Genomic DNA, 17,324 nt, shown 5'->3' on the forward strand with positions numbered 1-17,324 from the left:
TACTTACTTGTATTTATCATCCAAAATATTTCTACATATCAGTCGCTATCAATGCAATTTTCACGAAATTGTGTTATAATAAAATTCTTTTAAAAATCACGTATCTTTGAAATTCCTTCCGTTTCCTCCATTTCCTAATGAAAGATTTAACAGTGCTTAAACCCCTTACTATACAAGAGGATGATGTACAGTAGTGGCAAATACTTACTCATAATTCTTCAGATTTTCTTTGAATCCACATTTATTCAATAAATAAAGTCCTATAAACGTCAATCAAATTTTAATTTGGGGTGTCCATGGGCGCTTTGTCTGCTCGTTTGCCTCCGTACATTAAGGCCGACTCACGCTTGACTGCACATTTCTAATAGGTTTTCCTGTCATCTATAGGTAAACTATTTTGTGTATTTTTTTCAAAACTTTGACTTCATTTTATTGACTCAGACTACATTCATTAGTTCTGAGCAACCAAAATTATATCTTAACCAACGTTGTGCTTTGTTGGCGAACAGTTTTCATCATAAATGTGACTCAAAATGTACAATTGTTATGCCGAATATTCGGCGCTTCGGCCGAGGGAGGGGCGGAATATTCGGTACTCGGCCAAAACTAGGTACATAACAATAATAAATAGGTACTGTAGGTATTAAATATGAAACATTAAATACCTACCATGTAAATGAAACGGTATTTCAAGAGGTTTGCAGCATTTTTGTTTGTAGAGCTCTGCGACACTTAAAGAATATGTTTCAAAATTCAAGGTCTTCGTCGGTATAGTATCTATATACGGGACTCTTTCAAAGTAATGATTTTAAGCGACTTTGCAAATTAGTTATATATTCTTTTAAGAGTTTATGAAACATAACTGATATGTGACCTAGCAGCTCATGCATTTATCGACAATTCATAAAACCTTTTAAATCTTAATGTAACATTGGACGACCGGCCCAATGGCCCAACAGTAAATCAAAAGTCAGGGGGCCGATTTTTGAATATCGATCGCTCGATTTCGTCACTCGAAAATCGGTGGAAAACGGCTAAATACAGATTTTTGAAATACGAGTGATAGAAATTGGGAATCTATTAGTATTGACCACTCGTTTTCAATTCTATTAGTAGAATTTACAGGCCTAGTAGTGGAGATATTACTGAACGAAATACACGAAACCGAGCGGTCGAATTTCAAAAATCGGTCCCCTGGTAACAAAATTCATAGTAAAAATAATATATGCCAGCCGTGTGCGATACTTGCGGCGACGGCTGTGAAACGAAACCCTGGGGGCCTAGCCAACATGACAATCACACATCGACAAACGCCAAACGGAAAGAAAAAAAATATCCGGATGACAGGTTTTACGAAAAGTCGCGTGACTATTTCCATACATTATTTAATTTTCGATTGGAGATTTCTATAAAATCTATTGTAGTTATAAATTTATAATCCCTACTTACCCGATAAACCGATTAACTGTCATCTTACGAGTATAACAGACATGATATATTAAATACAAGTATATAAGTTTTTATATTTATTAGCAATATGCACAACGCATGCCTACTGGTACCTACAAAACTCTAAAGACTTTGAACCATTTATTATTATTTATTATTAGGCGGTAAATTAAAAGATATGCTGGATTTATTAATAAAATACGTGTATTTAATTTGTTTAGTTCTACTACTTTAAAGTTATTTAACAGTCAGCGTTGGTTGATTGAACCGGTCTGACAATCACACATATCTCGGGACAAGATCCATCGCTCCCTCCGCTGTTGCTGCCCGAGCTGTAGACCAGGGAGGGGGAATATGAGCAGTAGTCGTAGTCATCGGCGTAGCTACATGCGCAGGCGTCGTACCCGTCGCTCGGGCATGCGCTGCTGTCAAACGTGGTAATGGGGTTGCACTGCTTTTTCCCTGAGCCTTTTTTGCTCTCGATTATGTTACTGATGAGGAGGTATAGGAGTTTGTCCAGTTCACTGTCATCGTCTTCGTCGGCACAGGACACGGGCGCGCTAGGGGCAGCCGGCGTTAGCTTCTTAGGCGCGCAGGGCGCGGGCGCGGCGGCTTGGCACCAGGGCAGGAGCGGTTTGATGATGGCGGGCACGATGAACTGGCCCCCGGGGACGATGCAAGGCGCCGCTGAGCCGCATCGCTGTGGGCTTCCCCCACCGGTCGCAACTTGACTGTAAGCCTGAAAGTTTAATCATATTTTTTTAACCATATGTCCCTCTCTGTGAGTTCTTATTATCGAAATTAATAACATGAATATCAGGTACCCATCCGTATAGCATACTAAGTGTAATTTAATTATGAACGACTAGCTACCTTAGATATGAACATAATCGTCGCTAATAAGTGTATTTTTTGTGACACCATTTTGATATCGGGTTTGGCCTAGTAAGCCCTCACGCTTGTTTATATACAGGTGATTTCAAAAGCAAAATCGGTTACTGGGTAATTTTGTAAGTAGGTGTTGGGCGGGTACGAGCACGTAATGTTTTTGTGAAAGATATTGCACGTGGATATGTGCCAGCAACAGCTAATGTTTGAGCAAGCGCAGGACATTCCGACGCACAGTCCTGCTTCATCACACAACTGTGCACTGAGTGAGTTATCCAACTCGAAATAATATTTTTCTACTCCAGCACTTAAATGTGTCAATTAAATGACTGACAGTGATATCTAAAGCAATGCCATTTGAATGATTTGTCTATAGGCTCATAAGATGACTGCTAGCAGTCATCTTATGAGTATAATACAACTGCTTTATTTTTTTTAAAGATACAAGTTCCGATCATCTTGATTGAAAGAGGTATGTTTTCATTTACAATAATAACTCTTTTTTTTTTTAAATAATAACTCAATTTTTTTTAAATAATAACTCTTTTTTTTTAATAATAACTCTTTTTTTTGCTGCAGCTGTCATAGAAAAAGTAATGTATGCAACAGCTCATAATTGGTTCTTAAAATTCTCGGGTCTTTTTTTACAAAACTCGACTACGTCTCGTTTTGTAACTTCGACCCTTGAATTTTAAGAACCCTTATTATATCACTGTTGCATAAACTACTATTGTTTAATCGTATAACATATTATAGTTTTAATGTTATTATATACTAAGGCGACTTAACACAGAGAAATAAACAATTTCCAATTTAATTCCCAATTCCCAAAAAATCTTTGAAAAAATAAATATATTAGACATAAAACGAAACCGATTACAAATAAAAATTGACATTTCATAGTATGAACATCATGTGTCATCTCATACTATGAAATGTCATTTTAGTCTACCGAATAAAAAAATAGACTTTAGTTAATACTTGTAAGTAGATGAAGTTAGTGACGTCTCAAAGTTTGTGACTCCTTCCCATCCACTCCCTTGTAACAACGTCATGTCCCATTTTCTTGACCCCCTTGTAATTAATTGATAAGTTATTACTTATTTTTTATTTAAATTAATTATGTTAGGTGAAATTAAAGTTTAATCATGTCTTCACCTCTATATAATTATACCAACAGTAGCCCATATACATATGAGCCGGATTCACCGTAATGACCTAATGACGTAAAGGATGTTTTTTTTAGAGGTTTGGTTTTTAAATTGGCAACACTGTTTCTAGTGATTGTCAATTTAACAGTTGGCGGGATATTTGTGGTCAGTACGTTTTGCCATTTTCACAATGAATAGACTTACTTCAGAACGATTGCAAATTGTGCAAATTTATTTTGAAAATCAAATCACCATCAATTTATTGCGGGAAACATTCGATGAGCCCGTAATTTCCCGTAATGGACCTGTGAACTGGCCTCCACGATCGTGTGATCTCACACCTATGGATTACTTTCTTTGGGGATATGTGAAATCACAGGTCTACGCAGATAACATTGGACCACTTGGAAGCCAACATTCGCCGTGTTATTGCCAATATACGGCCCCAGTTGCTCGAAAAAGTGGTCGAAAATTGGACTTTCCGATTACGCTTCATTCGAGCCAGCCGTGGTGTCCATATGCCCGAAATAATTTTTAAGAACTAATGGCATAAGAATATCTTTTAAATAAAACCAATACCATTATAATAAAATTTATTTTTACGTGTTTTATTTAATTTTGAATTTGTATACCTTTAATAAACACCCTTTATATGTTTGGTAAATATTCGATATGACCCAGTAGGGGTAATTGTTATAACATCCTAAGTGTATCCTTAATCCTTATCTAAATTATTATATAACCTTGAATTTTTCGCCTTTTTTTAAATATTTTTTTTACCACACCGTCGTAAAGGCTCTCTTTATTCTTCAAAAACTGATGAGAATATCGTGTAGTAGGTATAAGTAATAAGACTTTTAACCTCCTGCGTAAAATGTTTTGTACAGTCAGCTGCATAGAAAATTGTATGCATAGGTGCTAATGCTAAGCTAATAGTACCTATTGCTGGCTGTACCTATGTATTTCGCAATTTATTCTGAACTTATTAAGAATAACAAAGAGTTAAGTGATCCAACTAGGTTTATGGTTTATGAGTTAAGTGATGATTTTGAATGATACATATTTTAATAACCTTGTTAATTTAGTAACGTTTGACTTGGAAATTGATAGTAACTAATATAATTAAAGAATGTGCCAGCAATCAACAAAATATAGGGTTAGTGGTAGGGACGACAACCGGGTAGGGCACTGGGAGCCCGGCAGCGCGCAAGGAGTTGCAGGGGCGCGCACGACTGCTGACTGCCGCGCCGTCGTCGCTGCCAACGGCAGCAACAGCAGCGGCAGCAGCAGCGCAGCAGCTTGCTTCTTTTTCTACTCGGTGATACTACAGGACAGGACAGGGCGGAAACTTCTTAGATCCATCTGTCCATCAGCGACTAATCTAATGTCTGGAAATTTAAAATGGTTTATAATATTGGAATACGCATCTGTATGTATTCTAGAGTAGGTAGTACATTCGTAATTTTACGTCACCCTAGGCCCGTAAGTGGGATTTTCTCCCCGCTACGCGAGGAGAAAATCTCACTTCCTGGTCAAGGCAAGACGTAAAACTTTAGCAAACCACGGGCGGTAATTCGTAAAGCCCCAGATCGCATATTTATGGCCCTCACCTTCGGTTCGGGCCACAAACACCTGCGATCTGGACAATTCACGAATTCACCTCCCATGGTATGTAATGTACTATTTTATTTAATGTTCATGTGCTCGAATTTAAAGTGTGAGAACTATAATGAAAAGCCAGGCTGTCGACGTCATGTTTAAAACATTCTCACGTAACAAGTTATCATTTTATATTTTATTGTAAATTATATTATCGTTATCAACAAAATATTACATTATGGTGAAGTACAAGTACTCGTATTATGTAAGTATCGGGTTGCGCGAACTCCAGGAGGGCTATGATGCTTTGTCACCAAATCATTAATCATTTATTGCGTGATATGTGGAATATCTGATAAGTGATATAATTCGGTAAAAAGACGCGAGGATAAAGTATAAGTGACTAATGATAGCGTGACATGATTTGAGCTTTTGAAAAATCAATTTTAATCTCGACGACTTAAGGCCTATTTTAAATAATAGATTACTTAATCACTGACTGATAAAAATCATCCACGGTTTGAGCTTTTGAAAAATCAATTCTAAACAAGTTTACTTAAAGCGTATTTTAATGAATGACATCCTATCACCACTTATCCACATGTGACGTTGATAGTTAAAAGTTATCCACGGTTAAAGCTTTTGAAGCTTTATTTCTAAGTACTTAGAGTTCATAGTCTTTGAAATAAGCTACATTATCGGATTAAGGTAGAACCGGCTGCAATACTTAATTAACGAAGGCTGATATTTGCTTGTAAATTCATACAAAATTTTAAGGACAGTAGACCTTATTAACCTCAAATACGGTGAATTTTATACGTCAAACCATCTGTCAAAATCAACTACATTGTAGGCCCCCCCCAAACTTAGCCACCTTACTAAGACAACTGCTCGATGCGTGTGGCCGTTGCTCCCCGCCTAATAGGTTGCCATGGGTATGCCAACCCCACCAATGCATCTACGGTTCCACTGTGGGGAGCAACGGCCACCATGTCTTGAGCTGCTGCCGTTGCGCTGGGAGGTTCCCACGGCACCATGTTCTTAATGACATCGTTAGGAGAGCCTTAGTGTCAGAGTTACCTAATATCCCATGTATGCTTGAGCCGCCAGGCTTTAGCCGATCGGACGGTATAAGGCCTGACGGCTAGACCCTGGTGCCGTGGGAAAGAGGTAAGTGCTTACTGTGGGACGCCACGTGCGTCAGTACTTTTGCCGCCCCGCATCTTTAGTCGTACAATGCGGTCGGCAGGAGCGGCTGCTGAGCATGCGGCGTCTCTTAAAAACCGGCCAAGTGCGAGTCGGACTCGCGCACGACGGGTTCCGTACCATTAGGTACGCAAAAAACGTCAACAAAATCACGTTTGTTGTATGTAGGGCTTGCAAATATTCGAAACTTTTAGATATTCGAATATTCGACTTTTTCTGACGACGTATTCGAATATTCGAATAATTATTCGAATATTATAAAAAATAAGAAAAGGAACGAGAAATCGGTTTATTATCGTTTTATTCAAAAGCTTTTTTTCACATATTGCTAAAACTAAGGATATTTGGCAGAAATCCACTTAATTTACTAGATTTTATCATCCTACTATTTATAAGATGCCCACAGTTATAAAAACAAGTAAAACGCCAAAATTAGACGTATTTAATATTTCTAGATATAACTTATTATAAATGCGTCGTTGCGTGAAATAATATAACTTTAACCATCCAAACACCTAGGTATGTAAGATATTTTTTTTAGTAGGTAATTATTTTCCGATTTAAATTAACTTGTAATCACTCAGAGGCCTGTAAAAAGGCCTTTAATTTCATTGTATTTTGAATCTTTATTGACTTTATTTGTTTTGGCAAGTTATTATTCCTAATGGTCGGCTAATTATATAATATTGGAATATTTAAGGGAAAAAGTTAGTTGAGTACTGGGTGGATTATTCGTCAGCTAAAGGTGCATGGTTAGATTACCAAGTTGGGCAGGTTTGGTATGATTAAATTTGAGAATTGCGATAAGTGGCAAGGTTTAGACTTCAAAAATTCGCTTAACGTACGCTTGTACTGAATAAACAGAATGACCCTTTCACTTAAAACTTACGCACCGTAAAAATAACATACCTACTTTTTGATTTCGTTTTCTTTTAAATTGAGTTAGGTTTCACTAAATATTCACGAAGTCTATCGAGAGGAATACAGTAAAAATATTATTTCCTTCGTATTTGGGTACCTACCGTTCCTCATTCACTGTAAATACCCGTAAAACACACAGAAACTGTAACTACAGCGGATGACATAGATTTTTTTATAGTAATAAAAAATATTCGAATATTCGAAACCTGAGGGGCCGAATATTCGAATATCAAAACAGGTCGAATATTCGACAAATTCGAATATTCGAATATTCGAATTGCAAGCCCTAGTTGTATGGGAGCTCCACTTAAATATTTATTTTTCTACTCGTCGACTGCAATGCTTGAATTAAGACTTCGTATACCAAAGTGAAATCGCATACTTTTTCCACTATGGGACCCCAACTCTACTATAATATTCATTTCGATACAGTTTATTCAACTATAATGAAATTTACCAATCGAAAGCGCGGAGCAAGTACCAGGGCCTCATGAGTTACGAGAAGGTGTCGTTGACCAATCGGCCGGGGGCGCGGGGGCCGGGTCGCGTACGAGTATGAAGGTATCGTGGCTGCTCGCGCATCTTAAGGTGACATTCCATTTCCAACCGCAGCTGCACTACTGTTCATTTTACTATGGAAATTGATAGTAACAGCGACGCGTTCAGTACCAGTAGTGCAGCTGCGGTCAGAAATGGAATGTTACCCTTAGCTGTATACTTTTGGTTTTTTTACCTACATATATGATTCTTCTACTAGTTTTAAGTATTTTTTTTTGTTGACACGTAGAAAAAGTATTGTATAGAATAGTGATATAATCAAGCTTTTCAATCTCGTACCTTACTTAGGCAACTCAGCAAGCTTCGTTGCCTAAACACGGTACTCGACTGAAAAGCTCTCCATTATATCACGATTGTATAAAATACTATTTATTTTGTTGTTAGTACTTATTATTTGTTGTTGGCAACAGAAATATATCATCTAAATAGACAGACAGACCGACGGACAGCGGAGTCTTAGTAATAGGGTCCCGTTTTTCCTGAAACCCTAAAAAGGTAAATACTCGGCGCTGAGCGGGTATTTATTCGTCTCCCTCGGTGTCGAGACTTCGGGATGCTCCGGGAAATGGGACCTCGCCTGTTTGAAAGGGGCCTTGACCACCGCTCCGGATTTTTCCTGATGCAAAGACTGTCCATCGCAATTCGCAATCTAACGCGGCAACGCAGCGAGTGTGATGGGCACCTTTGGGTCGGGAGCAGCCCGGGATGCGATGAGTTTTAGTAGATAGTTATTTTTTACATGTTTATTTAGTTTGTATTTATATTTATATGAAAATCCGTTCAGCAGGTTTTGAGTTTAACACGAACATACAAATGATACAAACAGACAGACACGGCGGTGGACTTTGTTTTATAAGGTGTAGTGATGTTTATAATTGGTTTACAGTTACTTTAAAAAGCTCGTATCCGGTAACTTGTGTGGTGTATTACATTGCGGGTATGGTAGGTATGGTATAATTGTACTTATGGTTAAAATTTTCATTTTATTTCTAAGCAAAATCTATCTCATTCATAACTTTTAGGTCCTATGCTAAAGTCTGCAGCGATATTGATAGCCCACGCAGTGCAAGTGTTATTTACCTTACCCGTCATAAATTCATAGAAGTTTGACGTTTAAAATAAAAATGACGCTTGCACTGCGTGGGCTATCAAAATCACTGCAGACTTTTCTCGGTCTGACTCTATTAACTACTCTATATAGCCTATACAGGGTGGTACAAACCTCGATGTCCAAAATTTTTTTTTATTTTATCACTACGTGGGCTATCAGATTACTAATTTGGGAACTTTCCACCTCGGTTCCTTTGACCGGCGACTCTGTCAAATTATGACTATTGTAACTTTTTTTACCTTTACAAAAAAACAGTGGCACAAACTTTTTGACATACTGGTTAAACGGAGTAATCTTCAGTCTTCAGTATGGTGCCGAAACGTGGAGCCTCAAAAAGTGTGACGTCCAAAGGGTGGCGCTTTTGAGATGTGGTGCTTGCGATGACTGCTGCTTATACCTAGGACAGCTCAGCTTCTCAGAGACCTCAATATCGCTACTCGGCTCTCCACAACATCTTTCTTCGGACATATTATGCGTTTTCCAACTCATAATGTGGAGAAACATATGCATTAAGGCCCAATGAATAGAATAGAATAGAATATTATTTATTTCAGCATAGGTACACAGTTATACAATACATACACAGGAAGAAAGAAAAAACTTATAACTAACTTGTACACTGTCACTACACTGAAAAAGGTGAACACTCAGCATGATGCCGGGTCCTACTGGAGTAGTACCTGACGCTGGTCTTCCGTGAACACCTGTAGGGAGCGTAGTTGCGCGCAGCTACCAACTAAATACAGTAGAGTTATAAGATAACTATATTAATTGTATTAATTACGATAATACACAACGAAGCGGCAATGAAGCAGTTGACATCAAATGATAGTATGACTAGCATGGTCTGGAAAATGTAACATATGGACTTAATATTATAAATACGAAAGTGTGTCTGGCTGACTATATATATAAATACAATACATAAAATAAATAAATAGTCTAAACAGTTACAGTACCTAAAATTCGAAATGACTCTATTTTTTGCTTATCTTTGCTTTTTGAAATGACTCTGACACTACTTTTTGCTTGGACAGAAGATAACTTTTTAGTTTAACTTTAAAAGACTGTAAAGAAGTTAGTTGCTTAAAAGGTGGTGGCAGGTAGTTCCAGCATTTTGTGGCGGTATACTTAAAACTGCCACGAAATGCTGCAGTTTTGTGTTTTGGACACATGAGTAGAGTGGATAATCTTTGGCGCTGCAAAAACCGGAGCTTCTCATGCAGGTATCGAGGTGCTTGAGACTTCACAATACCGAACAGTAGGCAAGCAAAGTGAAGTGAAAGATGGATGGCAAACGTGCTCGGAGTGGAGCATGTGTGAGATAGTCGATGGCTGGTGGCAGTCTGAAGTCTGCACCGTGCAGTCCACACGGTTTATGACCGCGACCGCACGAAATGGAGACAAATTACAAGTGGTCGCAATCCTCAGCAATGATAAAACGAGAAAGATGAAGATACGTCTCAGTGAGACTGGTGCTAGTACGACAAGAAAACCATTAAAGGGAAGCCATAGCAGTCCATTATGTCTAGCAAATTTCAAGGATATTTAAAGATAAGCCATGGAAAGCATGAGAAAACAGAGTCACAGAGCGATACAGATCGGATCGAAAGTCATCGGGACCAGTGGTGGCAGCATGGTTCCATTTTTATCGCCTGTCATTATGCCTGTCACTTTCGTACTTACATACTTGTTAGAACGTGATAGGCATGGTGACAGGTGATAAAAATGCGACCGTGCTACGAGCGCTGGTAACCCCTTAATGCAAGCCAGTTACTAGGAAAAGTAAGTTATTATATCCTATATTCATTTACAAACGCGACCCTATTTTACTCACAACCTATTCAAAACTATACGTAGATTACGTAGTTCACTTACCACCATTCAGGATTAATCAAATTTTCAAGAAAAAACAACAAATTAATGATTTTTCTGTAGAAACTTGAAAGTCAAGGTCATGCCGATTTTACGCCGAAAACACGCCGCCGCCGGCGATTTTTTGGAAAACGCCGCCGCCGATCGTTTTTTAATCGGCGCACACGTCTAGTGGGGAGAGGGGGTAATTTTTTGGCTATTTTCTTAAATAACTTGTAACCTATTTATTGTACTTAAAAAAATCGCTGGTGACCTAGCGGTAAGAGCGTGCGACTTGCAATCCAGAGGTCGCGGGTTCAAACCCCGGCTCGTACCAACTTCGGTACGAACTTATGCACGAAATATCATTTGATATTTACCAGTCCCTTTTCGGAGAAGGAAAACATCGTGAGGAAACCGGACTAATCCCAATACGGGCCTAGTTTACCCTCTGGGTTGGAAGGTCAGATGGCAGTCGCTTTCGTAAAAACTAGTGCCCACGCCAGTTCCTGGGATTAGCTACCAAGCTGCCCCAGGCTCCCATGAGCCGTGGCAAAATTCCGGGACAACGCGAGGAAGCCATGTCCGTCTTTGGGTGATGGGTCACTAATTTACATATGTGTACTAAATTTCAACTTAATTGGTCTAGTCGTTTCCGTGAAAATAGGCTGTGACAGACGGACAGGCAGACGCACGAGTGAACCCTAAAAATTGTATTTTTCACCACTTCTATACCATGAGAGCACCTTATCGTGCCCAGTGAGCACTACGATAAATTAATCAAAGGCTAGCCGTCAAAAATCGACTATATGTCTAATTATCCAACTAACGTAGCCATTTACCGTCTATCGCTGTCAAAGTGGAGAAAACGGTATGAATGTTATAAAAATGTATAAATCTAGACAAGTGTCTTTTATATCATTTAACTCATCCACTTATCAACTAAGTTTAAGTTAGAAAAGTAGACAAATGACATATTATCCAACGACCATGTTATGCAGTTAATCGTTTAACGACTATCGCTGTCAAAAGTGGAAAAGACGACAAATCAATAAAAACTGGATAAAATGTCAGTTTTATCATCATTTATACAACTATATCATTTATACAGTCGACCATCATAGCCCTACAGGGCGGTGTTGTTCGGCCCGATCCGAGCACGTAGCGCCGGCGCCGCGCCGCGCCGGCCGCTGCATGACAACATTCACAAACAAAACACGTGAAACTCTTAGCCCACGATCGTCATTGCAGGGGCATTAGTTAATAAAAACCGGTCAAGTACGAGTTCGTTCAACTCGCGCACCGAGGGTTTAGTACAAACTTTAAATTTTCTCATGTACCTAATATAATCACGAAAGACTTTTTACCAGAAGTATACTAAGCATGATAATGGTGTACAGCGCCATCTACCGACAAATTGGTTGGATAATTCTTTATCATGTGAATCGAAGAATTCACAAAGGGTCATAAATGCAAATTAAATTAGAAAATGTTATTTGATCATAAAAAAAGGGTTTCAAGATACAGGTATGAATGGTATGATTATGTTTTTCTTGTAATATATATGATAATGTTATTATTATGTAAAAATTTCATAATTTTTCGTTGGTAAACTTCGGTGATAACGAGGGGGAGGGGGGATGGTATTTTTTGCTTGCCCCCTCTTTATATTGGGCATTTTCCATAATTAATAAATAAAAAATATACTTCCAATGTGTTTAGGTTAGCGTTGTTCATAACTATTCCAAATTTCAGTAGTTCTCGAGATTATTTAGCAATGTGACAGACAGACAGACGGACAGAGTCGCGCCATAAGGGTAACATTCCATTTCTGACCGCAGCTGCACTACTGGTACTGAACGCGTCGCTGTTACTGTCAATTTCCACAGTAAAATGAACAGTAGTGCAGCTGTCATTGGAAATGGACTGTCACCTTAAGGGGTCCTTTTGTACCTTTTTGGTACGGAACCGTAAAAATACGTTTTCTCCAATATGCTCGGAAATGTTCACCTTATTGTAGCAAAAATAGTACCGGAAGTACTTCTTTATTGTCAAACTCTAATTTAAAAAAATAAAACTATCGCTGTCCTGTTCTAGCGGACGGGAAGTAAAAAAACACTACAGTAATAACTTATTACTGTAGTGATTTTTACTTTTTAAAAATAAACGCAAACAGCCAATTATTATAGCCGCGGGCCGCGTCTACACAACCCGATCAGCTATCATTTCAAGCTATAGGATAGAGTGAGATAGTAATATAAACGACCTTACATGTCTCGTTCTTACAAGACCGTTGTGCTCGTGTATGATCGTGCGAATACTGCTTAATAAAATCAAAGATTATTTATATATTTTTTTAAGGATCTCATCCGTGTTCATAAAGCTTATATTGCACAATTATAGTTTGACATAGACAGAGAGAATCATACTATCTTTGTCTTACACCAGTACTAGAACCCAAAAGAAAAGGATGAGTATAGTTATTTTTGTTCTTATTTACTGACAATTTGGTTTGACCAACTATATTTTCAATGAACGAATATTGAATGGTACTGAATTGAATGGCAGAATAAGTTTGTGCCTTTAACTTTTAAAAATAACGAGGGAAATTGTTTTTGACGTTTTTGATGTGAAGTTTCGATTTGAGTGATGCTCGATGCTTAAATTATTATTATTTTACTTTATTTCCTCGCATGTTTTGGAGAAAAGCACTATATATGCCTCGGCAGGAATAGCAATTCGTGGATTCGTCTTCTTTGTCGGACTCCGCTACGCGTCGTCCGACAAAAGCGAAACTCATCCACGAATTGCCCTTTCCCGGCCTCTGCAATAATGTACTATTCTCAAAGAATTACTAAGTAAGCTATTTTTCAACTCACTGGCTCTACTCATACATACATAACAATTCTCGTGCATACTCGAATGTCACTAGAAAAACGTTTATTTTATGGTTCATTGGCTTCATTGCAAATAAATCTATTAGTAGGTAAAAGGTATATGAGGAATAATGAGGATAGAAAAAAATAGGTATCCATAAAAAACATTATTTATCATGTAAGTATAAAATACATTTATAATAAAATACGAATTATTTCTAATCAGTCTTCATAATCATATTCTTCGACAGTGTAATCCGAAGTTTCATCGCTGTAATCTTCTTCTTCCAGAGTATCATCCAAAGGTTTTTTTATTCTCTTATTTTGTTCAACGCGATGATAATGATTTACATCAGACCGACCAAAATCGGCCTCGAAGTTGTCAAACCTTTTTTTGAATCCAGGTTTATACCTGCTGGACGTACGAGATATTTCTTTTTTATTTTTACATTCGCAACAATTATTATTTTTTTCTGTTAGAAGTTGCACAAGAAGCGGTAGCAAAGTTTTGACAGTAGTTTGTTTTGTAGATTTTTGGTCTTTGCTCATATATCGATTATTTGTGGGCGAAGAATATTCTTGCTTTGCAGGATTTTGAGATAAAATATGTGTCAGCAAGAGACCCAAATTTGGATTTTGAGCGATATTTGCTAATGGGTTTTGAATTGGTGCATTTGATACTGTCCTCTGTATTGGTATGGCACTGTGTATTGGGATAGTACTTTGTAGTGGTATTGCGTTCTGCATTGGGACTGCTCTTTGCATCGGTACGGAGTTTTGCATCGGTACTGTACTGTGCGTCGGCATTGTATTTTGTATTGGTATTGTACTCTGTATTGGTGCTTGGGGCGACACGGCCACAGTGCTCTTTACTGGCCCTGTACCCTGTGCTGGAGCTGGGATGAACCGTAACCTCATGTTAGTTGGATTGTGTGCACTCGATGGCTGCAATTGAGCGGAAGATAATATTTGGGACACTTGTTGCTTCGGCAGAAGGGAAGGTTGCGGCGTGGCTGAGGAGGAGTGTGGTGGACAAGCATTCATAACATAAGGAGATTTTGAAGACACGGCACCGGAGCACCGTGGCGCAAAACTTATAAAAACGGGTGACTTTGTTTTAAACCCAACTTTATCATCTGTCTGTTGACTGGCCACTTGACTTACAGCAGTGTACGATAGGTCATTGTTTGGCGAAGCACTGGTCAAGTTAAAAAGCGCAGTGTCATGGCTGAGAGTCCCAACAATTGGATCAGATGCATTTTCACTATTAATTATTGAAAATGTAGGCAACGGTCCATCATACGCCGGGTTTCTCACAAACGTAATGCTCGTTATTGTGCCGCTACCAGGATATATGGCGCTGGTGTTTACATTGACATGTTCTAAATCTTTGTCAGTCGTCACTACTAAATTGTGTTCTGAGTCGGTCGTTTGATCAGAGTTGGTAAGATTTTGTTTCTGAGATTGTCGTTTTATAGCTGCCAACTTGTGCGACGCTACGGCTACCAAATTGTTTCCTTCGTTAATTTGCTGTCCATAATTTAACTGAAAATAAACAAAGGCAGAGATAATGGTATATTTATACATAGTTACATAAAGTGCCACCAGCGCAGCGTAGTCAGTTTTAGAGTCGCACCAAGCTAGTTAACTCTGCATGGCATTTGCAATGACAAAGCGTGCCAATGTCACCATTAATGTAAAATTTCTATGATAATATGACGTTTGTAATGAGATGAGACTCTCTCACTCTGTTCTGTTCAAGTCGGTGCAAAGTTAGCTTAGAGCTTAGACGGACTTTAATATATTTCTATGCACAAATTATAATAAACAAAAGTAAATAGTTCAAGTTCCATATCAGCCACCCGTATACGTCCGGAAATCCTAGCTGCCTCTCAACACGAACTCAATAAATTTGAGTTTTGTATTACAAATACAAAATCTATGCGTAAGCCATTGTGTCCTGAATATCTTGGGTATTCAGGAAGGTATTCTGAACGTATACAGGTGGCATTGTAGCGGTGAAGGAAGACCCGACCCACCTGGAGCTGCGCGGCGGCGAGCAGCGCGGCGAGCAGGCGGAGCGGCGCCATGGCTGCGGAGTGCCGGGTGCGGCCACCGCTGATACTTTATATGCGCGTGCGTCGCTCACCTATCGCAGCTGCACATCTGACACAACCTCACATCATTCTTTATCATCTCATCTGCTCTGATTCTATCTTTTCGTCACGTTTCAAAGCGACAAGGAATGATAATTATGAAATCGCTCAATAATTAACATAATGCAAGAATCGTGTGGCAATATATTTAGGTACCAGCCCAATAACGGTAATGAATTACTGTAGGAAATAGTAATAAACAGTTTAGAAAAAAATAAAGTGAAAAAAAAATGTTTAATTCATAAATGAGACACCGTTAATATGTATCAATATTTAAGTGTGTGTATTAAAACTTCGATAAATTATTTCAGTTTCCAACTAGGTGTCAAAAATAGTCTACGTTTAAAACCGCTTTCTTCACTAGTGCACCGCTTAATAGCTATACCTAAGTACTGGCAATGGAGTAACGCACTGTTTAAAAAAAATAAGTATTAGGTAAGTATAGATGGTCAACCAAATCTTGTCAGTAGAAAAAGGCGCGAAATTCAAATTTTCTATGAGACAATATCCCTTCGCGCCTACATTTTTCAAATTTGCCGCCTATTTCTACTGACAAGATCTGGTTGACCAAGTATAGTTATTGTTTTTCGTAAGCATCCACTTTAGTCAATTTATGTTTAGAAGACATATACCTTGAGGTATTAAATCCACGGTTTGTACTTATTTTTACTGTGCAATAGTATAAATAAATGTAACAAGGAAGCCCACGTGGTTTTTTTATTTTACTATAAAAATGAATGTTTAATCCAAATATGGGAGCTAGGAGTAATAGTCATTGTCGCCTTGTTCGTCGCAATCGCAAGTGGATGTTAATGAATTGTGTGGTCTGACTAGATGTCCTAGATGAGGAAGACGTGTAAAAAAGTTCATTGCGTAAAATCGTATATAAAATTTACCGCATTCAATAACCTAACAGCTAGGGATGTAATGATACATATCGATGGCTTACATGTTAGTGAATAAATCAAATTAATAAAGAATTGTGTGCTAAATATTCCTTTTTCTCCTTGCACCAATTTTACATGTCTCTGTTTGGCCCGATGGTTGACTGGTAGAGAATGCCATTAGGCATTAAGTCCGCCATTTTTGTGTATTGTGCAATAAAGTTTAAATAAATAAAATACTTAATAGACACTCGATCTTGTAAAGTGTAAAAACTCAAAAATATAAATATAAAAATGCCAAATCAAAATCAAAGAAAACATTTATTTAGGTAATCATCAAGCAACCAACGTTTTTAGTAAATAAAAATCAGTAATTAAAGATCACTTTAGCTACCTACATTTTTGTTAAGGAAACAAAATTTATTCTAATTATTATACCGGCCTACCGATTATATCGGCCGATATGTCGGTATCGATATCGTTACATCGCTACTTAAGTACTTACAACTACAAAAGTTACCTTCATATTAAATAACGTTGCAGCTACCATTCAAAGAGAATATAATCACTACGTTTTACTACCATTGTGCAAATATGAACAGGTATACATTTCATTTTCAAGGCGTTATACCTACTAACTCTACAGTTCACTACAATCTGTAAGTCTCATG

At 38.0% G+C, this 17,324-nt stretch overlaps 2 protein-coding genes across 2 annotated transcripts in view; one reads left to right on the top strand and one right to left on the bottom strand.

The window, feature by feature from the left end:
- LOC134660655 (uncharacterized) overlaps positions 1 to 17,324 on the top strand; it is a gene marked incomplete at its 3' end in the record, with an annotated part of 109,700 nt that overhangs the window by 45,302 nt on the left and 47,074 nt on the right. The gene's annotated exons all lie outside the window — the stretch shown is intronic.
- Positions 1,678 to 2,402, bottom strand: LOC134661679 (uncharacterized). The gene is made up of 2 exons (XM_063517837.1): positions 2,323 to 2,402; positions 1,678 to 2,188 (listed from the first exon to the last, which is right to left on the bottom strand). The coding sequence occupies exons 1-2, from the start codon at positions 2,371 to 2,373 to the stop codon at positions 1,691 to 1,693; spliced, it is 549 nt and encodes a 182-aa protein (XP_063373907.1). The 5' UTR covers positions 2,374 to 2,402; the 3' UTR covers positions 1,678 to 1,690.

Source organism: Cydia amplana, chromosome Z, assembly GCF_948474715.1.
Source record: "Cydia amplana chromosome Z, ilCydAmpl1.1, whole genome shotgun sequence".
In the NCBI taxonomy this organism is placed as follows: Eukaryota; Metazoa; Arthropoda; class Insecta; order Lepidoptera; family Tortricidae; genus Cydia; species Cydia amplana.

Coding starts and splice junctions, on each gene's coding strand:
- LOC134661679 (XM_063517837.1), bottom strand. CDS start 2,373: ATGGTGTCACAAAAAATACACTTATTAGCGACGATTATGTTCATATCT. Junction 2,189..2,322: donor CGATTATGTTCATATCTAAG/GTAGCTAGTCGT, acceptor TTAAACTTTCAG/GCTTACAGTCAAGTTGCGAC.